This window comes from Telmatherina bonti, assembly GCF_933228915.1.
Source record: "Telmatherina bonti genome assembly, chromosome: 5".
NCBI classification, from domain to species: Eukaryota; Metazoa; Chordata; class Actinopteri; order Atheriniformes; family Telmatherinidae; genus Telmatherina; species Telmatherina bonti.
In genome coordinates this window covers 27894841-27921601 of record NC_136623.1, presented here as the reverse complement: position 1 = coordinate 27921601, position 26761 = coordinate 27894841, and the positions used below count along the sequence as shown (strand labels likewise).

Sequence of the window (26761 nt, the reverse complement as noted above, 5' to 3'; positions counted from 1 at the left end):
ATTAACTTTCTTTCTTATTAATGCATACAAGATTCTTAACGTTGACAGATGTGCTTATAGATGATACAAGGAATTTATCAATAACACAAGACTGACTATTCAGTGTTCATTACATACATGACGAAGATCAGGTGCATCTTAATTCTGTCTATGCTACTTTTTCAACTTCTCTAATTTATTTAATATAACATAATCTACAATTCAGTTACTTATTTACATAAGATGCATGGCATTGGTAAGAGTGAAAACTAAGCAATGAAGCTCAGACCATCTACAGCAGGGCTACTCAGTTTGACCCTGTGAGGGATGCAGTCCTGCAGGTTTGCAGTGGGTCAAGTGGTCAATGGTGTCAATTTCGGCCCAATGACTCGATTTAATCAGCTGTTTTGGGCAGGGAAGCATACACACAGTGTATTGAGATATAAAACAAGTTTGCAGCATTTAATACCAAATGTCCAGATTTACTAAGTTTGCAATTTGGGAGTAGTTATTTCTGTGTGCAATCTATAATTCTGCACATGGGGCTGAACATCAGTTTCCAGGTGATTTACTAAGAGTGATGGTGTAAATGGGCAGCAAGTGCTAACACACTCCAGACTCCCTGTTTAAATGAGGGTTTTGTGCATTTTGTTGTTTGCAGCATGGCGAGTCTGGAGAGAAAGAACAAAAGGAAATTCAACACAATGAAGTTGGAGGTGTAAGATATTGTAGTGAACCAACATTTAAATGACCTACAGAAAAAAATCTGACTGGCACACAAAGAAATGCTTTGTCGACATAAAAACATTAGCAGGTGAATAAAAGAAATTCTGGGATATGACAAAATGCCTGCAAATAAAACGGGTGCTGGTGTAGGGTTTAGGGGGTTCACATTTTTAAAAGTAAAGAAAACATGAATAAATGTGACACTGTCTCTTGTTTCTAACACAGGCCTTATTTATTGATTCATTTATTTCTGAGTTTGTTTTTGTTTGTTTTTTTTTTTGGTTTTTTTTGTGTTCTATGTTGAGATTTTTGTATCTGTTTTATAATTTTTGTGACTTTGCTCTGCATCTCTCTCCTCTCTTCCAACTCAGGGGCCTCATTTGTAAAACTGTGTGTAGCAACGATGACTATAGAAGTACGTATGGAAAACAAGAAAAAATCTTCCCAATTTAGAAAACGTCCTAAGCCTGTTTTGCTTCATAAATCAGGATCAACACTGAATTTGGCGAACATGAGTGAACATCTTGTCACCCCACATTTTGGCTATAAGAGGTCATGTGAACACCCCTGATAAATGTTAATCGACCTCATTTCCATGGTGGATCAATGAGGAAAAAAAGCAAAAAAAGAGAGATCTTCTGAAATATGAGGTAAAGATTTGAATAGATAAGTTTGTAAAATGTAGAAATATTTTATTTGGTGGACACAGGATAGACAGGACCAACAAGCCCAGAGGAGTGTCAGCAGGCGACAGTGTCAACGTGTCTTGTCAGACAACCAGACTTATTCAGAAAGTAAAAATAAAGTGGTAAATTATTACATTTTGGGGGAAAGTGCATCACCGTTCACAGAAGTGGGTTTCCAGGGAGGAAGAGGAGGCTGCTGCTCACTCCCACAGATTAGAGGTGGGGAAAATGAAAAAGTCCACATTTGGTTCCAGATATGCTGGAACCAAGTGCACCAGAAGCCCCAGATGAGGTTGCAGGTGGTTTATTTCTTTTTCACATTATAAAATGAATGTACACATATGAGACGTCTCCGACCCCAGTTTAATTACTGTTAAAATACAGGTGTGAGGGCTGCACGGTGGTGTAGTGGTTGGCTCTGTGGCCTCACAGTAAGGAGGTCGCTGGTTCCCATTTAGTGCCATGTTATTTAGCATATGCCTCCTCTGTTTTGCACACCTTTGCTGGTGTGTAACAGGTTCCCTCGTATGCATCAGGGCACCTCCGCCTGCACTTCATCAGCCTGATGGCTGCTGCACCACGGCATGTCTGACTGTGGTGCACATAGCTCTCTTACTCAGTGCTCTGGGTTGCTATAAGGAGTGAGCAGTCCTGTAAGTCCCTTCTTTTTGGTATAGGTGCCGGGCTCATCATCTTTGAAAATTCTCTCACTCCAGAGTCTTCCATACATCATATCCACCACCAGGGACAGATAAGTCACTGTGCGTCTTTAAACATTGGATTGCATTTTATATCTATTACTTCATGATCTTTACACCTGCAGGTGGGGAGAAACACTCTGGTTATAGCCTAATGTTGGTCAATTTTGCATGGCAACCATGTCATTTTAATTGTGATTTAGAACTTTGTTAGTATGGCAGCTACTGTACAGCTTATTGTGTGAATTAGCTTTTTTAACATGTAGAACAAGTAGAACATATTTTAGTGGTTGACGTTTCTGTTGTGAAACCAACAATTTTTTCATAGTGGAGTGTCACTATGTTGAGCGTACTACATTTATTTGTAAAGAACTATCTTGTAGCCATTCTCAGTGTAACGTTCTCAGAGATCTGCGACAGCAGAATGATTTTGCACAGCAGCTGATTGATCAGAATGATCAGCTGAAATGACAGCATGGGTAGTGCAGTAAAGTGCGTAACTACAGTATAGTAAAGTAATTTTTTTTACTGCCTTTTTAAGTGTAGTGCAATACTACACTTGTAGTAAGCTACTTTACTTCGTTTTCCCAAAAAGTTATATTGTTACTGTTGAAGAACTATGGGCCTATAGTCTTCTGAAGAACAAATCCAAAGAAACACCATGTTTTTCTAGCTATGAATGGAGCCAAGAATAGTCAAAGTCCTCAGCTATAGAGATGAACAATGTCCAAAGCTCTCTAGACCTTATAGAGGTACATCTGGAGAACTTTAGCCATCGGGGGGGGCAATAAAAAGGCCATAAACATAAGCAGAGGTGGTCAAAATACAGTTCTGCCTCATCCAGCAGGCACATACATAATATGGAGTCATAAAGGGGACATATGGCTGCATATCATGCAAAGCAAGGTAAAGTGCCTCAAGGTTGTAAAAATATACCATGACAGCCTCTATAGTTCCCTTGCACTTCTGGATGAGATGACCAGGAAAGAACATGGAAGATGTGGAACACTGAAGGAAAACTGACTCTTTGATGTTTCCTTCAAACCAAAGAACGTCTTGATGAAGTTTTCCCGAGGATCCTCTACAGCACTAAAGCATGAAGAGAAGCTGCTTATCTGCTGGAAGGCCAACAGCATTGTCACTATGATCATATCAGTCCTTTGACTCAACAAGGACCTGGAACTGCCTTAGAAACAGCCATTACACACACAAAAAACCTTGCATTAATATGCACTAATATACGTTAATGTGCTTCAGGTGAATTAAATAAATGTGACAATATAGATTATATCAATGTTTTTTTACACTAAATAGGCAATGTACAAATGGGCCAATGACACTTTAAGGATTTGAAATGAGAAAAATGCTCTTTGCTTTTGGGCTTTCTTAGCAAAGTTGTGACTCAGTAGCTTCTCTGTAAAATTTACTGAAAAAACAACCATCGATCAATACCCATGAGTTTTCTAAATCACTTGATTATTCCGCTTCAGAAAACCGAACACTAGCTGCATTTACATGGAGCACTTTTAAAGGTTATTAAATGTCCAATAAGAATACAAAATTCTCTTGCAAATATGCAACTGATAGAACTTTCAATCCTTTCAATCATTTACCTCAATTTTCTCAAGTAAATCTAAATTATTCTTACTTGATTTTCTTAAACTGATGAAACCTTAACCTGTTTATTCTGCAGCCTCTGCTGCTACAGTCCCTGTAGTTGTATCTCACAAAGAGACAGATTTTGTCATGCTGTGTGTGGCACTTGGATGTAATAGTCTATTTACCAGTGTAAATCTGCTATGTGCAAATACCAGTGCATGTGTGTGTGTGTGTGTGTGTGTGTGTACAGTATCTATGATTATATCCTGGTGAGTGTTTTCCTTGAAAACCAACCAGAGCAGCTTCTGTAGGGGAGAACTATGGTCGCTATGACCTCTTCTGTTTTCCCAGCTGTATCTGAGCGAAGATGTGAGGCTTTTTTTTTTTTTTTACTTGTCTTTTTTTTTTTGTCTGGCCCCGTGTTTGTTGTACATCTGGCGGTCAGTGATGAGAAGAACACATCTCTGAGACACAGCATGGCCTTTCCTGCTCCATTTGAAAAGAGCTTTGATGACTGGGAGCTTTACAAACACACAGTGTCAATGGAAAGACTTTGATATTTTGCTCCAGCTGTCAGATTTTTGTCTGCTATTTGTCAAACACTGGACTTGAGAATCTGTCCCTCTTTAGAAGAGCGTCTTTCCTGTGAAGAAATTCAGCTGCAGCAGACACACATGGCCTCCTTAGAAACTAGCAGGCAATTAGCTTGTCCTTAAAACAAAATGATAATGCTTAAGATGTAATAAAAGTCTATTTGATATTGAAATGAAGGCAATTAACTGGTGTGTACTTACCAGTACAATTACAATTGTCCTGTCAGTAGATAAGGTAATTAGGGAGCTTTACTGTGGCAGTGTATGGAGACAAATGCAAGGATTGTGTCTTTCTCAAATGGACTGTACTGTGCAGCTGGAAGAATCAATTCTCTCTCTTTGTATATATCCAAACTGCTCTGTCAGCAGAATCTTAAAATTCCTATGAAAACTTTGGCTCATGCGTTACTCATATAAAATACACCCACATCCCTGGACTCCCTCGTTTGGTATTCCACACACGGAGCCGTTGTATGAAAGTGTAACCTTTCTTCATCAAAATGCTCAGCGTCATGTGCTTGGAATACCGCTCGAAAGATTCAGGAATGCAGACTCCTTAAACATAAAGGCAATAAAGTCTGCTTTGCTTGCAGAACTCCCGCCCCCCGATCCATCTTGCTTAAATGTTTCAGTTTAAAGTTAACACTCCAATAACTGCAAGATGAGCTCATATGGTAATTTTTCAGCCATCTACAGGAGTGTGAATAGAATAAACTGTACCTCATATGTGGCATATTGCGGTATAATAGATTGCTACACTGACTGTGTAAAAACACATTTCACAGAAAGCTTTAAAAACTCAGCTGAATTAAATATTTTTGTCATTATTGACATGATGTTAGGACATTTCTGATTGTTCTGCCAAACAGACTACAACCCTGACTTATAAAATACATGCAAATGTGCTTTTCTAGCTGAAATCCAAATCTGATGTCTCAAAGTTAGACTAAAGAAAACAGCTAGAAGTGAAACTACACATGAATGTGCACATATTTAGATTAAAATGGACCATGTATGCAGTGGGCTTCCTGCTCCAGGCTTTGACCTGGAAATAAAAGAAGAAGAAAAGTGAGTATCAAACAAAGTTTTTAGGCTTGAATAACACAGGGACTTTTGAGGGAGCATTGTTTTCCATGTATGGCCGTATGCCTTCCCAAGTCACTTGCATGGCAACACAATCAGAACACGGTTACAGCCAAAAACATTCTGCATCTACTGCAAAAGGATGATCCAACTAGAAACATATAGTGATGATAAAAACATTATTAAAATCTCCTGTCTTTAAATCATCACTGGTAAACTATTGAAAAGTTCCTTTGACAACCACAAAAAGAAAAACACAAGGTGAAACAACAGTGAGTCAGAGTCACTGAAACAAAATAGATAGTCAAAATCTTTGTTCAAAAACACACTAGCATCATCACCAAAATCATAAAATACACCAATGTTAAATAGTTGAGTTTCCTGAAAGGTATGAGTAGCATGTAAAAATAAAATAAAGTGCAGCCCACCGGGCATGGATGGCCACAGAAGCACCAAATGGATATATATATATATATATATATATATATATATATATATATATATATATAGTGCTGTACATGTTGGCCATGTACAGCACTCACAAGTTGTCTGACTTACAACAAGTTTGCTGGTACAGTAGACAGAAAATGTAAACTAAATCAATTTGCTCAAAAAGGGCCCAATATGACTTGGTGTAAAAGAGCCAGACATACTCCATTTAATAAATCAGTTCCCCTACCATTGTTATATACAAAGCAAAAAACAGGAGTAAAGTTAAATGTTTGAGGTTAGACATAAGTGAACCTGCACAACTTCACTGTATCTGTAAACGTACCATGTCATGATGGAAAGTAACAGGAACTGCTCCATTCCTTTGACTCAACATCAGCATCTGTTCTGTAAACACGTGTGTTTCTTAGACATTACCTTTGTTTAGTTGCTATATTATATTATCTGCCTGAGCCCACACTGTTTATACAGACACAAATATTATAAATAAATATTATAAGTGTTGTACAGGTCAGAGAAAAAACTTTGTGTTTTTTTGTGGAAAACATTGCTTTTCTTTTGTATTCTTTTTTTTACTTTTCCAGTGTGGACTGTAAAACCGTTTGAATTGTAAAAGAATCAGCAAGGTGTCAAACACTGCATACATGCACCAATAACTTTATATCAATACTGGAAAGCTTCTCTTTGTTGGAAAATGAATAATGTGTCTTTGCTCATTTGATGACTTTGCTGTATATTGTTGACATGAATGGTTGAAGCCTGCAATAGATCGGAATAAACAGAAGGTTCAGTCACTAACTTTCTTCCAAAAACAAGCCTTCCAACACCCCCCAGTCAACAAATCATCTGCTGAGTCAGTTTATTCCATCAGAGCAGGATCAAAATGGTCTCAGTGCATAATAAAAAGAGTGTTATCAGTGGGAGGTGCTTACAACATTTTTACATGTTTTTATGCTCTGTAGAGGAGTGTATCCGTGTAGCAGCTGATTGTCATTATCCATATAGTAACATGGTGTGTGTGTGCGTGTGTTTTCAGCTGGGTTGCTTCTCAAGCTAACTTTAGCTGAAACACATTTGAGCTAAAGTTAGTTTCACCACATTTCACATGGGAAAGTCCACCCACGTGCAGTCTGACATAGTCATGTTAATAAAACAAAGAAGGATCTGGTTTCCTCTCGATGATCTGTCTTATTATATATCATATCCAGCATATTTTAGTGATATAAACTATGTAAAATCAGCAAGCAAGAATCATTGGAGCAGTCTTACTTTCGCTCAGTCTTACTTTCACAGCCGGGATTGCTGATCAGTGGCAATGAGTAAATAGACGACAACAAATAAACTATGATGTTAACACAGTTACTTTTTATAAATGCTAAATGAATGCATGTTGATGTTGTCACTGTGGACATGATGGCATTTAAACTCCAAGCAGCACGGTATGTAATTACAGCCTCACAGAGCCACCAGCATGTGTCATATCAAAGAACAACCTCTCTTCTCTAGTTCTCATTCGTTCCAATGAATGCAGCTGATCTGTACTCATAAAACAGATTTAAATTTTATTTTATGTGTATGTGTGTTGCAACAACGCCAAAACCTGCATTGCTTAAGACATATTTATTGGGTTATCTTTACTTCCTGTCAGATGACAGCTTCAGTCTGATGCCGACTGTTCTTTATAGTCTTATGACCGTAAACTGAGCATCTATCTACTTGATGGCTTGCAGCCTTCCAGCAGAGAACTGTTCATGTTATTTAATGAGCTTTATATCATATTATTATTGATAGTTGTCACAAATGATGAATCTTTAGATTACATCCATAAACTCTGAAAAATGCATTTTGGCAAAATAATTTGGTTTCATAAACATTAGAGGCTTGAAAAAAGGAAAAATGCAACTTCATAAACCACATTTATTTACCTTACTAACATGCACACAAACCACTGTTTTAAAGCTTCAAAGCATAGACCCCCCTCCCCCAAATAAAAAAGAAATTAATAAATAAATAAAAAGATAAATAAATTTATTAATAAATAAATAAATAAACTGTGCACTAATTACAGCATGTAATTAAACGCATTATTTAGTGCTGGAGACACACTTGTTTCATGAAGTGGAAATAGACTTAATTTGTCACATGTTTAACAAGGCAATGCAGATGAAAATGAACGTATAAGTTATTCAACTCAGTCTAGACTCGCCTCCAGGCGTGTTGTTGCTGCTGTGCTGATCTACAGCTTGTGATTCAGAACTTCACACATCAGCACATAGAAAACATGAGAAAACATGAGAAAAAAATTATATCGATCCACCAACGTTTCAATTAAAACAGAGCACACAGCTGTTGTGAACGCTGTAGTCATCATGTTTACCCACCTGTCAAATTTGGAGTACAGTTCATGTTCATACCCTCAGGCCAATATACTGCAATGGTTGGTACAGTGTGAGAGGCCTGGTGTAGGTTTCATTACTCTCCTTTTTTTTTTTTTTTTTTTTTTTTAAAATCAAACACGTTTTATGTCATTTCAGGGAGTGTTAAACAAAAGTTAATAAGTTAATAAAAAGTTTTTGGAGGAAAATTGAGTTGTCCGATTCAGGTTCGTAATAATGATGTCACTCACTTATTGTACATTGTATTTCAAATTGTATTATCATTAACTAGTTCTGCACTGACTAACCCAGATATGTGACCAACACAATACCAGTATAAAAATAGCAGGGTTTTCATTTTCACCATCATGAGTTGGAAAAACAACATAAGCCAAATGAACGGGGGGGAAATGTGCTAGCCAGGCTTGGTCCAGTAGCACCAGACATACCAGCAAATCATTACATTTTTACCATGTTTCTTCCATTGTTTAAAGGCTTTCTGCCAGTCCCAACTTGTTTTATTTTTCCCAAACAACTGTTATTATAAGATTAAAAATGATGCCCCTTAAAGTTGTCAGATCATTAAAAACACAACTTGATTTAATAAAAATCACATAAGTTGTTGGAACGCAGGCTCTATATACTTACCATTGCTTTCAATGTTTTATTTTTAAATGCTGAGTGGACACAATTCATTTTGCACTTTTGAAATTCTGTTTGCACTCTGAAGTAAATGTGTGCCAGGAACGGATTTCAGCAAGAGCTGCTCTTCATTTTCATGACATAAATCTGCTGTCACTCAAAGGTTTTCATCTCAAAGCATGATTTTTTTATACTTAATACAGTTCAGATGGAACAGTTGGAAACTACCACCTGTGTATTTATCATGATGGGACAAACTGGTTACAGCTAAGCCCAACTGTTTTTTTCAGCATTGGCTTTATGTTTCAGGCTTACAGTCTGCAAAACAGTTCCATCCAAACAGCTACCATTACAGGTATGGTCTAAAATTAAACTGTAAGCTTTGCAGGATCTTGCTGTTGTGTCGCTGTTGATTTTAATTTTATCTACCATTCTACTGTTTATTTATGCTGCCTTTAAAGATGTTTTCAGTTTATGTCCGAGTCAAACCTATTATTGTGTCTTGCACAATATACAACAGAGGAACTTAATGATTAAAAAAAGCAGAAGACACACACTCCTCTGAGACATGCGTACAATGGCAGAAAGACATCGTGTGTTTGCATCACAGACTCTCGCCTAGTTTAATTACCCACATGACATGAAGTCCTTATCTTAGAGGTTTTGTGTTTGCATTCTGTTCTTGTGCCCCTTGTTTCCACTGCATTGAACTTTCATTGTCTGCTAACCTTCTCTCTCTCTCTCTCTCTCTCCCTCTCTCTCACACACACACACACACACACACACACACACACACAAACACACTCAGAGCTGTAGTGAGAGGGCAGTGCAGTCTTTCCATGCATGGCTCACTGTGCTTATGTAAGAGCACTGCTTAAACCGGGTTACATCATATAACAGGCAGCACTGTGTCAGTGGGTCACTGTGCCACACATCCACAGAGCTATGTATACACCCCACGTCGGCCCTTTTACTGATTCTATGTGAATGAAGTATCATCATAAGCATTTTGAAAGGTCAGTCAAACCTGTACGCCTGTATGTGTTCAGACACATGAACAGCTGTTATTCCAGATTATTCTAATATCGTATATTGGGATGAATATAAAATGGAAAATATGAGGTTTTTGCTCAAGAGTTAAAACACTGCTGCGCCTATAGAATACCAGTAGGGGGGTCTCTGTTTCTAAATTATGCCTCTTACTGTAAGTATCCTCTTCTCACCCTGTTGCCCTGCTCCTGCTCTCTCTCTTCTCCCTCCCACTTCTGCTTTACCAGCAGGACAGCCCATGTCTGTCTATCTCAGTTTCTTTTGAAAGCAAACACACACGGACTTGAAAGAGGGCAGGGCCAACCACTCCCACTGTCCTCTAGTACCACGATAAACACAGAGGGAGAGAGACAGAGACGAGCAGAGGAGGAGAGGGATTGAGGGAGGAGCGTAGCTGCGCTGAAGCCGAGCCCCTCCATCCCTCCGCACGCAGAGTGGAGCAGACGCCAACAACCACACAAACACACTCCCCCTCTCAGCTACATGCACGGTCACACACATACCGCACGCACACACCACCACCGCTGCTGCCACTGCCACCACTCACACACACTCTCACACACACACACTCACACACACACACACACACACTCAGACACAGTGACGGCTGCCAGGCTCAGTGGGAAGCAAGCCGTCAGCGAGAGAGCTTGAGAAGAAAGAGAGGGATCGCCGAGGGGAAGAGAAGAAAAGAGAAGAGAGTTGGAGGGGCACCTTGTGGATCTGAAGGGATTTTCCTCTGTGTGAGTGCACGTTTGGATAAGGCTGTCTGCTTCTTCCTCAGCGAGAAGAGTTTATCACGGCTTTTTCTTCTTGCTCATCTTCCACACCAGGCTCCAGCGATATCTACCTATCTATCCCCGGAGCTTAACAAAAGAGGGAGGGAGTGAGAAAAAAAAACAAAAAAAAAAAAACAGTCATAGCTTCAGCTCCAGACCACCCTCTTTCCTCCTCCTCCTCTTCCTCCTCCTCCTGTTCTCTCCCCAGCTCCACATCCATGTGTGAGTTCATCGCTGATTTCACTGTCTTTTGAGGATAGAGCAGAGGACAGCGTGTGTTTTCCAGGATACAGCTGGGCTCTCGTTGGGATCAGGGTCTCGTCTGGTGTAGGAGAGAGTGGAGAGAGGGAGACCGGGAAACGGATACTCAGGAAGAGAGAAAGGGCTATATAGAGAGAGAGAGACGCTGCAAAGCAAATTTAGGGGCATGTTCAGGGCAGCAGAGAAGAAGAGTGAGTCTAATTTCTAGAGCGGAGAGCGCAAAGAACCAGCAAGCGAAACCCAACCATTTACCCCTTGTCTACCTCCTACTCCTCCTCTTCCTCTTCTGTCTTCTTTTACCCTTTCACAGTCAATTCCCTCTATTGTTTCCTGTATTGCTACTATCCTTCCACATCTTCTCTTCCTCACCCCGCACCTCCATCTCCCCAACCCCTCTCGGCTGCCACTCCGGCATCTCTCCTTCCAGACCCAGGGGAAGGCAGGCTTTGTGACGACAAGTAGACAGACTGAAATCTCACGTAGTATCTGTCCTACTGTCCATCCCTTCTGTGCATCTGACACCTTCACCGGCAAGAGAAGAGCATTCTCTCTGCATCTTGGAAACAACCCCCCCACCCCCCACCCCCCACCCCCCTTCCCCTTGAAGGACCCAGGCCAGCAGCTGAAAGTGATTGCGCCCCACCTGTGAGCTTCTACCTCCAGCTTTCAGGACCTTCAGTTGGATTCCAGCTACATGGGAAAACGTTTGGAGCAGCAGCCAATGTACCCCCACTACACCTACTACTACCCCCACTATCTCCAGACGAAGGTAAGATGGTCCGAAAGATTGACCTATTTTACCCTTCTCCTTCAAAGGTGTTTGAGTCCTGCTGGTGAATATTCATGTTATATATCATTAATAGCTCAAACTCAAAATGCAAATAAATGAAATCTCTTGAAGTCTGAAACCCAATCAGGGGATTTCACCTCTGTGAGATTAAATAAAGTGAAATGAATTCAACATGAGGACAACATGCAGTTTTCTAGGGGTCTTTAGCATCAGTGTTTTCCTTGGTGAATGTCATATGAGTATGTTGTTACTTAAAATATAAAAGATGGCATCCAAAAGGGTCTGACTGAAGCTTTCTGAAGAGTCCTCCTGGTTCGAGTGTTGAAAGAAGCCAAAAATTCCCTGCTTGGCTCTGACTGTAAAGCAATTTGAAAAACGCAACAAGATAAATGCTGGAAGTGCTTCTGAAACAGAAAAAATGTTGCCCACCTGTCTTCTAGCTGAGGGATATTGATGTCACTCAGCTGGATTTTTTTTCTTTTCCATCTCCTCTTAGCGCTTGACCCTGCCCCCTTCTCCCCGACCGGACCAGCTCTAAGTTCAAGTTCAGGGCAGGGGGCCTATCCTTCCCGCAGCCCCTTGTTTTCTCCTCTACTCTGTCCCTCTCCTGTTCCATCACCCTCTCCCCCTGCACCCCTCCCTTCACTGGCCATCGTATGATGGCATGTTGTAGAAATGATTGATTGAACCTGATAAACCTCTCGGATTACTCGGTATGCGGAAAACTCTGCAGACTTTTTCCATTTTTCGTGCAGCCTTAAACAACTTTCTCTTTTCTCACATGTAGAATGCATAAACCGAACATCTTGATAAATTCATTTCACAAACGCATACGCTGACACACTCTGATTCTTCTACCACCAAGTGGTGAAAAATGGATTGCGAAGCCCTGATCGATCGCTCCTGCATCATATCAGCCGCCATTCCCTTTGTCTGCTGTGATTCATCTGTTTTTTTTCCTTTCTTTTCCTTTGGTTGTGTGATAGTAAATGTGAGGAGTTGGCAGGTTTACTGCAATATCTAGTAAGTGTGTATGTGTCAGTGGGCAAGAGAGATGGGGAGAGAATCACAGAAACAGTGTAGGAGTGGGATGCTATGAGAATAGAGAGATCATACTATTGAGTGGACACAGTGTGGGAAGAGCAGGTAAGAAAATTATTGCTTGACTGTTAAAAATATGTTGAACTGCGATCCAAACACATTTTAGATCTGCATGAGCACAGCTAAGTGGTGACCTGGATACTATTAGTTGCAGCAGCAACAAATAAGTCATTTAATTTTGGATAGCAAATTGAATTAGCACTCATTATTTCACAAGAACCATTCAATAATGTCTTGTTGCAATGCCCAAAAATCCTGCAGGTTTTGGTGAAATTTACACAAAAATGCAATTAAAATATGAACTGTTTTCATATCAGTATAAAGTGACAAAAATGTGGAATTCTGACACATGCATAAAACTGTAGGTTTAATGTGGATGATATGGAGTATTTTTGATGTTGTTAAAATTTTTGTCCTGCTTGCTAGTTTTTCCACTGAACATCACAGTTTCACTGCCGTGAGTTTCAGATAATGTTAATTTATGGCAGTTGCTACAAATATGAAGGCTGGTTAAGTCCGAATCAACAATTTATTGCTCGTTCATTCATTATCCGAACCGCTTAGTCCGATTAAGATTCATGGGGAAGCTGGAGCCTATCCCAGCATTCATTGGTTGCGAGGCATGGCACGCACTGGACAGGTCCATCACATGGCCAACACAGAGAGATTGCTCAGGATGAACAAACGGAAGCTGGCAAGAACTTTTTAATGACCATCTGTAGGTTGGTCGTAATGGACAGTATCCCTAACAATGAGCATGGTTTTTGTTTGCTAATACAAGAGAGTAAATATGCATTTAATACTGGAAAGTGCAGATTTTTCTCTCAAGTATTTTGATTTTGTTAATATAGATCTGTTAGCGAAGTTATTTTCTAAGCAGGATGACCTGTAACATTAATTAAAAAGAAAAATGTTAGCAAACTAAAGCTCAAAATGTTGGTCAGAGTTGTTTGTTTGCATCACTACTTTGTTTACACTTTCACTTCATGGGGATCATAATGAATGTAAAATTATATTTTAATAGCATTAAGAATGATGCAGTAATTCACTTTGCACATCAGATAACTTAACAATTCATTTAATGATTTGTAGGTTTATGGCACAAGATCTCGCCATGCAGGCTCATGTAGGTTAGATTAACTCAATGTTTGAGGCATGTCTGTCACCCAGTTTTATGTGTACAGATGTCTCAGTGTTTTACTGCTTTCCTCTTCCATGATTTATCTCCATCAGTTCAAGGTCATCTCATTTCTCTCAAGTATCTGCAACAGGCATCTGGCTCAGACCATCACTTCAATCCTCACACACTCCTTCCATCCCTCCATCCCCCTCTTCCCACCAGTCCCTCTCTCTGCTGTCAAGGTCAAATCAAATTGGATCCTACCTACACAGAGCATACACTCTCGGCTGCAGTTGCACTGTGAGGCCGCGCAAGTGTGTGTGTGTGTGTGTGTGTGTGTGTGTGTGTGTGTGTGTGTGTGTGTGTGTGTGTGTGTGCTCACAAATGCATTTGTGGACGAATAAAACATGCATCTGTGTGTCAGTTTTGTGGCCGTGACGGAATATCAATCTGCAACTTTGTCTGTCAAGTCATGTGTGAGACTGATTATATTTGCTCACTTTTGTGTGGAAAAAGTGCCGAAGTGTTTTATGTGGCATACTGAGAGGGTGTGTGTGTGAACACTGACTCCCCCCGCCTGACCCCTTTGCAATGCAGCTTGTTGTGACAAAAGCTTTCCAAGTCCCAAAAGAATAGTTTGTGTGTGTGTGTGTGTGTGTGTGTGTGTTTGTGTGTGGATCTAAGACCCCTTAGAATACCTGAGTTATCTGTATGGATGTAGACTATAGCCTATAGTTTGATCTGCCTGTTTCTCTGACTTCACATATGACAGCGTGCTTATATGTGCATGTGTGTGTGGGTGTGTTAGTGTGAGTCTAGCATGCAGGTGGTGCTCCGGCTCCTTTTTTCTTTTTGTACAAAAGACAAAAACCGACTAAAGGCGTGTTCACACTGTGGCTGTCTACTCCGCTTTAAAGGGAATATGTTTGGCGCAGTATGAACACCAACGGTTCTCTGATGCGGACCAGAGTTCGCTTCTATGCTTTGCTAGAAAGCAGGGCGACTCGGTTTGCTTGCAGACGGACTACCCTGCACTGCAACCCAAACATATTACGATAACCAAACCATCTGTTGATATCTCCTATTAAAATCTGGACCCGATCCGTAAACGTGGGCCTAGAACCCGCGACCCGAACCACAAATCAACACATTACATAACTCTAAATACTCCTCATCCCTCCTTTGTTACTTTTTTTTATCGTTCTTACAGCTAATATAATAAATGTGGTTTTGTCATTTTATATGCAGTAAAAGGAAAATTTAATTTAATTTGTATATTATCATACTGAACCACGAGTCCACCTCCCTGTAGTTTGTCATTGAGCTAGTTGGGGACTTTATTTATTTGGCTGGGATAATGCTGCAGAGATCAGATAAACCAGATATCGTCCACCATCCCTGGTTTTGGATGTGTTCTCTGTTTATAAATCACAGAACCAGCAGCAGAAAAACATCGCGCTGGCTTGGCTGGGTAGGGTGCAAGAATTTTCCAAGCAATAAGCGCAAGGTTTGGAAATACTCCAGCAGAGCTTCACATTAAAGGTGATCTAGGCGCCTGATCAACTAGGACAAAAAATAAATAAACAAAACTCATCTCCATAAAAATAGGAAGATATGAAGGAACCCATCTGCACTAAATAACTAACTGCCTGCATGATATTTAATCAGTCATTTTCACCTGCTAAACTGTGTTTTTGTGGGAGAACCATCCCATAGGCTAGTAGGCTAGTGAACAGTTGTTTAAATGTGAGTTATGTGCAGTTTGAACACAAACCAAACCAAAGGTGTGAAAGTGGAGGTGCAAAACTTTTTGTAAATCCCTGCCCAATCCCACCGAGGCCTCCTGTTTATCCTGGTGTGAATGCCCTTAAAGACGACAGCCATTGTACTTATTATGTGATTTGTCTTCAGCTTTTTCTGTTACCAAACACTTTTATGTCCCTTCTCTTGCTTACTGATCTGATTGACATCTTATTAAACTTTATCCCAATGCATGAAGGCTTTCTGTGAAAATCCAGGTATATAAAGTACCATGCAACTTGAAATTTTTTTTTCTTTTTAAGCTTTTTAACCCAAATTTTCTTGTCATATCTTAGAGTAGATTTGAAAAGTAGATGCTCAGGCTTAAGTTTTTCTTTGCGATTTGTTTTTATCCTCCAACATTAAGCTACTTTCCCAGGTTCGAACTAAGAATTTTTAAGAAAAAGTAGTGAAATTTGTGTTCTTTTTATCAAACCGTTTAATGTTTTACTTAAAGTCATACCAAACTAAAGGGATAAACCAGTACCATGTACATACAGGACCGACAACTAAGTACAAAAACAAACTGCAAGTTGCATATTTGTTATTGTATTTTATTTCCCATTTCTTTAGCATCACTGATTAATGCCAAGCTCAGTTTGACATACATAACAAACGTGCAATTCTGCAACAAGAAGGTGAGAACTTGGTATGCATTGTGCGAACTGTGTCCTGAAAAAAAAAGAATCTGAAGGAAATTGGACAAATGGAGTAGCAGAGAAGAAGTTGTAAGCCAAAATTGGACTGAAAATCAATGGCAACGAGTCTTATGGAATGGTGATTCCTCCCCAAAGATGCACATCAATATTAATGGGCCAGTGTGAGGCAATTTTAATGGAGAACAGATCAAAAGACATCCAATTGTTCCTGAAGACATCTTGAACTGGATGTGGTGGGATAAATTACAATAATTTCATTTTCAATCTTGGTTATTTTGAAATGAGTTTTGCACCTATCATAACTCCCAACAGTTTGTAATTATTTTATATGGAGTGAGAGCTTTTTCCTGTGGAGAAAGGATGGAAGGATTTGAGGAAAATCTTGTACGTTGTTGAATTCCTGTAGGCACCCTGAGGGACACGGCAAATAGTGGGATACCATGAGTCTTGTGTCATACAAGTGAACATGCACTGCTTCAGTCGCTGATCAGCTGAAACTTGTATAAAATACAAAAATTTGACAAACATGCTATTTCTTAGCATGATGACACCTAAAATCATGTGATACACGTTTAATTCTGAATCAGTTCCAGCATATAAAAGGGAGGAAGGAACACAACAAAGATTATTGGAGAACCTTTCTGGTAAATATTCTCATCAGATGTAGTTCTGCAAAACATATCATTCTTCATCTTTTCATTTCCAAAAGTGATAACTTTTGCTTAGATTCTCACCCCTACAACCATGATTACCCTATAAGTATTGTTTACAAGATAATCCTTTCAGTACATTGGAATTGGGATGCGGCAGGGAGGACTCTGCTTTTTTTCTTTTTTGCATGACAAGTGCTTTACTTTTCATAATCCCATTCTAATAGGTGCAGATGTGGGAAGTGTGATAAAATGCCACCTGAGGCGGCTGCTCCAGAAAGACTTATACACCCTTTCATTGTTACCCAATTGCTAAGTTGCTAATGGCCTTTCGTTGCACACAATCTGTGATGTACGTTAGGTTAGTAAATGCAAACTGCTTGTGTAAATAAACTAGTGTTTGTCAGTGGATGTAAAAGTAACAAAATGATTCTTTTGGTTGTTTAGTGAACAAATGTAGTTATAGAAAGTACTCTGGGATGGTGATAAGGTGTACTACTGCATTGCAGGCGACCTAGTGGTGATGAAGAGGTTAAAATAGTCACGACGTAGCATGCTGTAGCTGGATTACACTGCCTGGAGAATTTGTCCATGTATGGAAATCCAGGAAATGTGATGATGGATGATGTTTTACCCTTTGGTGGCCACACTCAGAACAAAGCTTGGGGATTTTTATCTTCAACAATCTTTTTCTTTTCCAAGTTCATGGGGTTGTCATAATAACATTTACATTCTCTTATTGCCACTCTTTCCACATTACATTGTCTGTCCATCTCACACACACATTTACCCAAGCAGGTTGAGGTCAGGATGGTAGAGATAGCAGATAACTCATTTCTACTGAGATACAGTGATTAAGATTTGTTGAAGCCAAAGGTTGAGCAGGATATCAAAGATGGTCATTGCATGTTTTCACACTGCAGATTAATAAGAAAACATCAGAGATAATGCCACCGAGCTTTTAAAGAAATGGTTTTGCAGTATATGAAATATTTCCATTTATGTTTGCACATTTCAGTAAATCAATCACCTATTTCCTGTTTTCATTGCACAATATAAAGAAAAGGATGGTTCGAGACCTTTGCACAGTACGCTATATGCAGACTGCATCACTGCTTAACAATGTCTTTAAACAGCAACAGACTTCCTCACACTCAGGCACACAAAGCACCACCTTCACATGAAGGCGGTTATGAAATGACTAGCTTAAACTAACAGTGATAAGCTAGCCAGATGACAGAGTGTGTGTAAATTTCTGTGTGTTAAACACAGATTTGCTCTTGCTCTCCTTCCATAATGAGCTATAGGTTCTGTTGGTCCATATTAGCAGGGAATGTGGAGGGCCAGCATGCCTTCTTATGTGAGCCTGGTGGTTCCTAATTAGGTTCATTAGAGGGTAGACGGAGATCATGAAAGGGTGGATACACAAGCTCCACTGTATTGTTTCTCAGCAAAATTTCAGGGAGCTTGTTTGGTAGGACAAGATGAATTCTAAAAGTGTTATTCTTCCAAACAAGCATCATTTAGTGACCTTATTTGTAACGATAAGGGCCCTTTTAAAAAGACAAACAAAAAAGGACAAAAATAATGTGTGAAAAAAGTTAATTCTATTATTTTTTTCATGTATTATTTATCCATTTATTTTTCTTTGTTTAGAGTGGCAACAGTATGTTGTAGCATTACGGTCAAGGAAAACAGTGTTGTGTCAGGCTGGAAAGCAAAGTTGGGAACTCCTGGACACTCCTCTGCAGTTTAAGGCTCAGGAATGTACATAACATAGGGTAACGTACTTCAAAACACAAACCTTTGTTCACCAACATCTCTCGCTTAGTTTTTGGGCTCAGAAACAACTTTAGTGTTGCACTGAAAACTATCATAGATTGTGTGACGTTCATGCCACGCCCTGACATGAGTTTGTGGCCCATTTTTACAGAGGTTACGTAATTATCCTGATTTAATGCATCTATATTTTTGTGCACATCCATTACTAATCTTACAAAACACTGTTAACTTTTTTATTCAGTATCAGCAAATATTAAACGTATATAAAAAAAAAATGTAAATGTGAAAAGAAAGTGTTTGCTCATTCTTTTAGGCAAAAAGGCTCCTTTTTGGAGATAAGATGGTAAATTTGATGAAAAGGTCAGTAAACTATGACAGTTTGTTCCTACTGTGATCACTTCATATGACAAATGTTCCTCAACTCTTCATCTATTTCTGATGAAGTGCATGTTCCAGGTGCTTCAATTCTGTGAGCACATTTTTTAAACCTTCCCGAAACCCGCGGTATACGCCCATCATCTTTGTCCTTCATAAGATCAAATCCGCCCCCCCCATCTCCTCCTTCTATCATCTCATTTGGAAAATCTCAGTTCGGAGCCATGGGTATTTTGCAGGATTTGGAATCCATGGAAGATGCAGGTGTATCCCGATGCAGTTCAATGCGTTATATTTCACATTTGACTCTATTTTTCTAATGAGAATAAAAAGAGCAGAAGCGGATATACGAGTTAACGTTACATGGTTTTTAAAATGTTAAGAATCTTTCCTGCAGTATTTATCACTTCTTCCTTCATGTCTGTACTTCTCTGATCTTCATCATGTTTTGCTCTACTTCAGATGAGGATTTTATGTCTGTTTGTGAGTATGTGTGTGCGTATGAGTGTGTGTGTGTGTAAACTTTCATCTTTAAAAGCATGCAAGGATCCCCCCCCTATTTAAGTTTCTAAATCTTTTAAACCTCTGATTGGTTAAAGATGCAAATCTTTGAAGATAATCACTGAGAGCTTGATAAGAGATGCTAACAGAGGGGAAAAAAGTTGCATTATCAACCAGCAGATCAATAGTTTGTTGCGGATCAGCCTGCTAATATGCTCAATGGCACACAAGGAGCTTTAATTAAGGTAATGAGAATCAGTGTTCAGCTGATATCAAAGTAATGACACATGTGGACAAGCCTGGACATCTAACCAGAATACTGCATCCGTTCAAAAATGAGCTTTTCACATTCAATTACTGTCATTTTGTGCTAAATAAATGTGGTCAGTGGTTGGCAAAGCTGTGATGAGCAAACATTAAAGCAGGAGAGAAAGAGGAACACAAGCAACATGGAAATGTAAATCTGTAAACACAAGGCCGGCGTCAAGAAACTGATTAGCTCATCATCTAATCGCCCATTTCATTCTTTGTCTCCTTGCTGGTCTTTGTTCCACCTTTTGTCAAACATGAAGTACTTTGCCTTAACAGAAACGGTGACCATAAATTATGCAGCATTCATCTTGCACGCATACAAACAGTGTGTGTGTTTAGTGTGTCAAGTAAACAGAGGATATAGGGTTTATGGCCCAGCGTGTATTCTGCTCATGCCCTGCTTCTCCTCATACATCTGCCTGCCTGCATCAGTTGTAGTTTTTATAGCCGACAACATTAGCATGTGCATGTTGTTTAAAGGCCCAACTACTCTGTTTGGATCTGAGCTCTGATCTTGATAGCGTTGTGTGCCAGTGCAGACAAGAGAGAATGTCCTTATGTTGCCTTCTTTTAATGCCCCCTCAACAGTCTCCCTGCTTCTTTTTTTTTCCCTCTGCCCCTTTCCTGCCTCTCTCCCACTGTGTTCTGGACTCTCTCTCCCTCTCTCTCACCATCTGTTCCCATTGCCCATAGTTTTTACTGCTTAAAAGGGACTCTCCTAACCACCCATATATGTCCATTTATTATTCTCTGCGGGCTGTTCTATTCTTGTCCCAGTACAGTAGCGGAGCTGACCATCGCCTCCCTATTCTGAATAGGAGTGAAAAAGCTTCAGCAGGTCAGCACATGGCACAGACGGTTGAATGGAGCTCACACCTGCCAGCTTGGTAATAGAAAAATATTTGGTAGGCGACAGAAAGGAAGGGAAAGAAGGCAAAGGGATGTGAAGGTAGAGTGAGAAATATAAGAAGATGAGAGCAGATGGCTAAAGCAAAGACAATCCAAAAGAAAAGAAAGAGGGATAATGTTCTAGAGGGACATGAAGTAACGCAGCGAGGAAGACTGAAGTTGGAGGCTGGGTCGGGAAATAATGGTGCTGCTGCATTTTTAATCGTTGGCCACTTTGTAGCGACCCTTGTCTAATGGATTCTCTGCCTCTTAAAAGCTCCTGTCAGAGCCCTCAACCTCAAACATTTATACCACGGAAATTACTGAGGGCTCCAGCAGTCACCAACACTTCCTCATTGAACGTCCGACTACATAACATTGTCTGGCAGCTGCCATAATTTCCTTCAATACAAAGATGTATCGGCCAATCCTTTTTAGAGCTAAATTAAAGATACTTGTATTTACAGGAAGCTGCAACAGAACTATTGAAACGGTAAATAATGTTTTAGAGCTGCAGCTATATTGCAATTGTTTGCGATGTAAAGTTCCAAACCAAGGTTTTATTTGTGGGATCAAAAATGGCACAAAAAAATCTCAAAAGAAAACCAAGACTATTTTCAGAAACATGCAACATAATTTCAAATTCTTTCTATTTGACTACATTGCTCTAAGTAAAATGTAAGAAATTTGCAGGGGATATCAGAATCTTGCAGTGTGTGTTTGTGTAAATGCCAGCTGGAGCTGACAAACTACACAAACATCACGCTTGGTACGATTGCATAGTCTGTGACGATTAAAAATGTGCATTGTTTGTCCTCCTGTTGAGAGGCTTTGATTTTTAATGAGACTGAGTGCTTTTCATTGTTCTAAATACATGTCAACGCTCAACCTCTTACCCATGAGAGCCGAATAACCTTTTAGAGATTGACCGAAAATTATATGTTAAATTAAGAGTTAATAAAATATGGTGCTCAGCAGTCAAATACCCGTTTCTTCACGCCACAGTTTGTCCAGGTATCAGTCAGGAGCTGCTTGCCATCAGGTCATTCATTTCCAGCTTTCAGCAGTTTATTTTCCATGACATCATTTTATCCAACATTACAGTCAAACGGCACATTTCCTCTGGTTATTTTCTTGTTAGACTCAAATTAAAGCGGAAGTTAGCAAAGTAAACAGTTTCTCATTCTGTGCTTTTATTGGATTTAACTACTGTAGCGATGCAGCTTTAATTACCATCTATCCCGTTGTTTGGTCTTTAGTCTGAATCACTCCATTATCTTTGTTTATTACTTTATAAAAGGACGTGGGGGTTCTATGATGTGATTCTTGTCATTTTCTGTAACTAACTTCATTAGTTGACATGTGTGAAAGCCTTTTTTTTTTTTTTTTACAAGATCTGCTGACCCATAATGTTCCTGCATGATTTGCTTTCATAAAATGTAAGCATGGAAATTGAGCTGTACTTTGACATTCAACACACCTACATGCTGTCAGTACACTTTAAATGACATTACTGACGTTCAGAATCTCCATTTGTCCCACTTTAAATTGATACACTGTGTATAATTATTATGTTTATTGTCTGGTTGGTTGGTATTGGTGTTTGAATATTTCAGTTTTAGTATTTAGATTTAAGTGCAATATCATTATAATATTTTCTTTACGCAGCCTTAATATATTTGTGTAATTTGAATCTATTACACACAAATACTGTGCACACATGCCGTATGTTAAATATGGAATGTCATTATTGCTATCCGCTTTGGGATTTCAATTGCCAGCGTGTTTCTTCTTCTCATTTTTCATTCATTGTGTGAACTCCCTGATGGGAGCATGACAGCGTTGGTTGGGAGGGTTTGTGCACCGGTGGGTGAGCGATCCCTACGCCTGGGACTACAGAGATAATTGAAAGAATGGCCTGAGGGATTTTTCCCCACATGTTGTTTCACATAGGTGTTGCTTCTGTATGCCACCCAGTCTGCTTTCTTCTTCTTTTTACTGGTCTCTTTATATCTTTTACTGTCTCAAGACAGCGCAGGTCGGACAGGTTAAAGGGAAATTTCACAGATAATTATCTAAGTGGCTGGTGCAAAATGATTTGTGTTGTTCTGTGTATTTCAGTAAATTAAAATTGTCTCCAACGCTACTATGTCCTTCTACTTTGCAGAATGCCTTGTCGTTTGCTGGGCAGAATGCATTAAATTAGGTGCTTCTATTGAGAAAAGAGTAATAATATTCTCGGCCGTGGTGATTTGTAAGCAGAGAAGTTGAAGACATTCAGATCTTAAAGACATTCAGTGACATGGAAGAATTTCTCAACCGGTTCGTAAGAGCTTCTCTCATCACCTGTGCACTTCATGTCATGTCCAGCATTTCAATCAGGTTGAGTTATGAACTCTGACTGGATCATTGCAACACTTTGATTCTTTTCCTTTTTAGACAATCTGTTATAGATTTGCTGCTGTGCTTGAGATGGTTAGATGCTGCCAGATGGGCAGCTTCAGCTGTGAGAGAGACTTGACATTTGACTTTAAAATTTTTTTGGTATGATTTCATGGTAATCACCCCAAATGTAAGCTGTGCTGCCATTCTCAATTTTAAAGATAAAAGACTTTCCCCTCATATTCCTTGCAAAGAAGACATACTTGTTAAGTCTTTTTGTAATTGTACTGGACCCAGCCCTGTAGAGTCCGAGATGTAGCTCTGACCTTGAGAAGAACTCGCAGAAGCAAGGCGCTACGAATAACCGTCAATCTTCCCACAAGTGGGGAGACTGACAGTGTTGTTGAATGTTTCCAGTTAGGAATACTTTTTTCATTGTTTAATGATGGACTTTGAATTGTTTGAAAATTGCCTTTCAAGATACGTGCATTGTGTTGACCTGAATGATTCAAACTGCTCAAATGGTTACATTCATATAGGTGCTCACACTTGTTGATGATGAAATGAATGAAATGAAAAATACTTTATTAATCCCCAAAAGGAAATTCAATATTGTAGTATAGGGCTGCACGGTGGCGCAGTGGTTAGCACTGTGGCCTCACAGCAAGAAGGTCACTGGTTCGATCCTTGGCTGGTTTGGTCAGTGGCCTTTCTGTGTGGAGTTTGCATGTTCTCCCCGTGTATGCGTGGGTTCTCTCTGGGTACTCCGGCTTCCTCCCACCATCCAAAGACATGCATGATAGGTTAATTGGTCACTCTAAATTGCCCCTAGGAGTGAGCGTGAGTGTGGTTGTTTGTCTCTCTGTGTGTGGCCCTGCGATGGACTGGCAAGCTGTCCAGGGTGTACCCTGCCTGTCACCCAAAGCCAGCTGGGATAGGCTCCAGCTTCCCCGCGACCCTGAATTGGAATAAGCGGTTCAGAAAATGAATGAATATTGTAGTATATTATAATAATTAATTTGAGGAGGTCTTTTTCCGGAGGCTGATGGCTGCTGGCAGGAATGATCTTCTGTATCTTTCAGTCTTGCATCGGACCTGAAGAAGCCTCTCACTGATCACACTTTGTTGTTTCATCACTGTGTTGTGGAGAGGGTGGGAAGAATCCTCCATCATCTTCATCAGCTTGTGCAGCATTCTTCTTTGGACAATCAGCTCCAGCGGTTTCAGAGTTACTCCAAGCACAGAACCAGCTTTCTTGATCAGTTTGTTGATTCTCTTCAAGTCTCTGGTTCTGATGCTACTACTCCAGCAGATGGCTGCAAAGCTGACTGCACTCTCCACAACAGACTTATAGAAGATATGCAACATCTTGTTGCAGACGTTAAACGATCTCAGCTTCCTTAAGAAGTACTGTCTGCTCTATGATCTATCTATCTAGGTTTTTAATGATCAATTAATCCAGTGTATTTTATTTAGAGGCACCTTTGCTGATAAAAAAGTGCAATATGTCATGCATTGCTGTCCAGCCTGTTAAGAAACAGATGCTTGTCCTCATAGGTAAAACCTAAAAATTAAACCGTTGTACTTTATTGTTTACATAACCTTTTGTGATAGTCAGGAGGATTTTCTAGTTGTAATGTTTGACACTCACATCTTTCAACAAATCATAGCAAACCTCTCTGGCACTGAACACATAAGATTGCTAATATAAAATGTGAATACATGTTGTATTGTGTGGGGGAAGTGATTAAATTGCAAGGTGGCACAGTCATGTTCAGCATCGCTTTCATCTCCAAAAGTCCAAATCTGTCCTTATGGGCACCAAAAATGAGATGGCTGCAAAACCCTTGCATCGACTACAAATCCAGCATAGGATGAGTTAGATTTAGACAGCGCAGTCTGAAGTAATATCTGACAGCTCATGGTTATACGTCAGTCATGTGTAGCGAGCATTAAAGTACAAATCAAGTCCACTAGCTAACATCTTGGAAGAGTCTGTTCTGGATCAAATAAACTTTCTAAGAGTGTGGATTTGTGGGTGCTGATGAGTGTGTGCTGAAAGAAGGCCACGCATTGATTATTTAATCTGAGCTCTCAGATATTCATCGTGTTATTGGTAGGACTTCTTGGCCATGAGCAAAGTGAGAAGATGATTTGCCAAAAAACAGATGATAAACAACCTGTGCGCTTGGCATTCAGTCTCTTCCATCTCTTCTTACATGAAAGTGCTCTTATATTAATATTTTATTTTTATATTTTCATTTCATGTTATAATCAAAATAAAGGCCTGCCAATGAAAATGAGAGAAAACTCCAAGTTTCTCCATGAAATAATAATTCATTTCTGATTATAAAAAGTACCGACTCCCTCCCGGTGTGTCCTCTTAAAGATGGTTATTCACTGAGTGTTAAAGTTTGTGTCACTTTGTGAGAGACCAGGAAACATTCTTTTCTGTAACCAGAGGCACAGTGGGACAAATCCCAGTGAGACCAAACTCTGGAGCTCGACCCCTGCAAACTGTCTTTCTCACTGTAAAAGAAAAATATATGAAGAAAAACAGTTATCTCCATCAAACTGCCACAGTGTTTGGCATTGCACACAGTTTAGCACAGTTACAGACACACTCTTGTCCTTGAGCCAGAGGTGGCTGGCCAGGCCAAACATCTCCTATTCCCTGCTAATGAAATCCTGAATAAAATCCTCCCTACTCAGCTTGATCCTCCACAAACACACACAGTCTGTCACACACAATTACAAAAGTACAAACAGACAAACACAGATACCTACTCTTTGGGACTCTGCTGCCTGTACACACACACACACACACACACACACACACACACACACACACACACACACACACACACACACACACACACACACGTACACACAGACAGAGAAACCCTGCAATCCCAGCCAGGGATTATCCTGTGAAAACACTTCTTTTGTTGGAACTCAGTCAAATGACTTTTTGGAGCGCTCTCGCTTTTATCAGAGCTGTCCCCACATACTGTGTATGCATACTGTATGATGTGTGTGTGTGTGTGTGTGTGTGGGATGGTGTGCAAGTTTTAGCAAGTCCAAACATAGGCAGTTGCTGACTGCAGGGAACTCGTCTACAGTGAACGGTCACTGATGACACTTGAAAGTAGCTGTTTGTATTTCTCATAATTTGTGTGTGCGTGTGTGTGTGTGTCTGTGTGTGTGTGTGTGTCTAATCAGATACTCAATTCTCTAAAGTTAGTATAACACAAAACCACCGTGGTTATTGTCTGCTGATAGGCTGGTTGTGTGTTTCGGACATATAAGCTTTACATTCATGAGTATTGAAAAGAGCACCGTGGGGAAAAGAATGGAGCTATATGCTTGTCTCTTGAGCTTTAGCCAATGTATAGTCTACTTTTGTTCAGTTGGTGATTATTTACAGTGGAACCAATTCTCAGCCTGGGCTGTGGCCAACTCAGCTGACCGGGTCCAGATTTT

At 39.8% G+C, this 26761-nt stretch overlaps 1 protein-coding gene across 2 annotated transcripts in view; it reads left to right on the top strand.

Annotated features, from left to right (window-relative positions):
* Positions 1–10315: 10315 nt before the first annotated feature.
* LOC306756526 (RNA-binding motif, single-stranded-interacting protein 3-like) overlaps positions 10316–26761 on the top strand; it is a 143580-nt gene continuing 127134 nt past the window's right edge. The window contains exons 1-2 of one of the 2 annotated variants that reach the window (XM_079241281.1): positions 10316–10621; positions 10712–11687. In XM_079241281.1, the coding sequence (XP_079097407.1) occupies positions 11613–11687 (75 nt within the window). In that variant the 5' untranslated portion in view covers positions 10316–10621; positions 10712–11612. Of the gene's footprint in view, positions 11688–26761 lie in introns of both variants that reach the window. The other variant, XM_079241282.1, reaches the window with a different exon arrangement.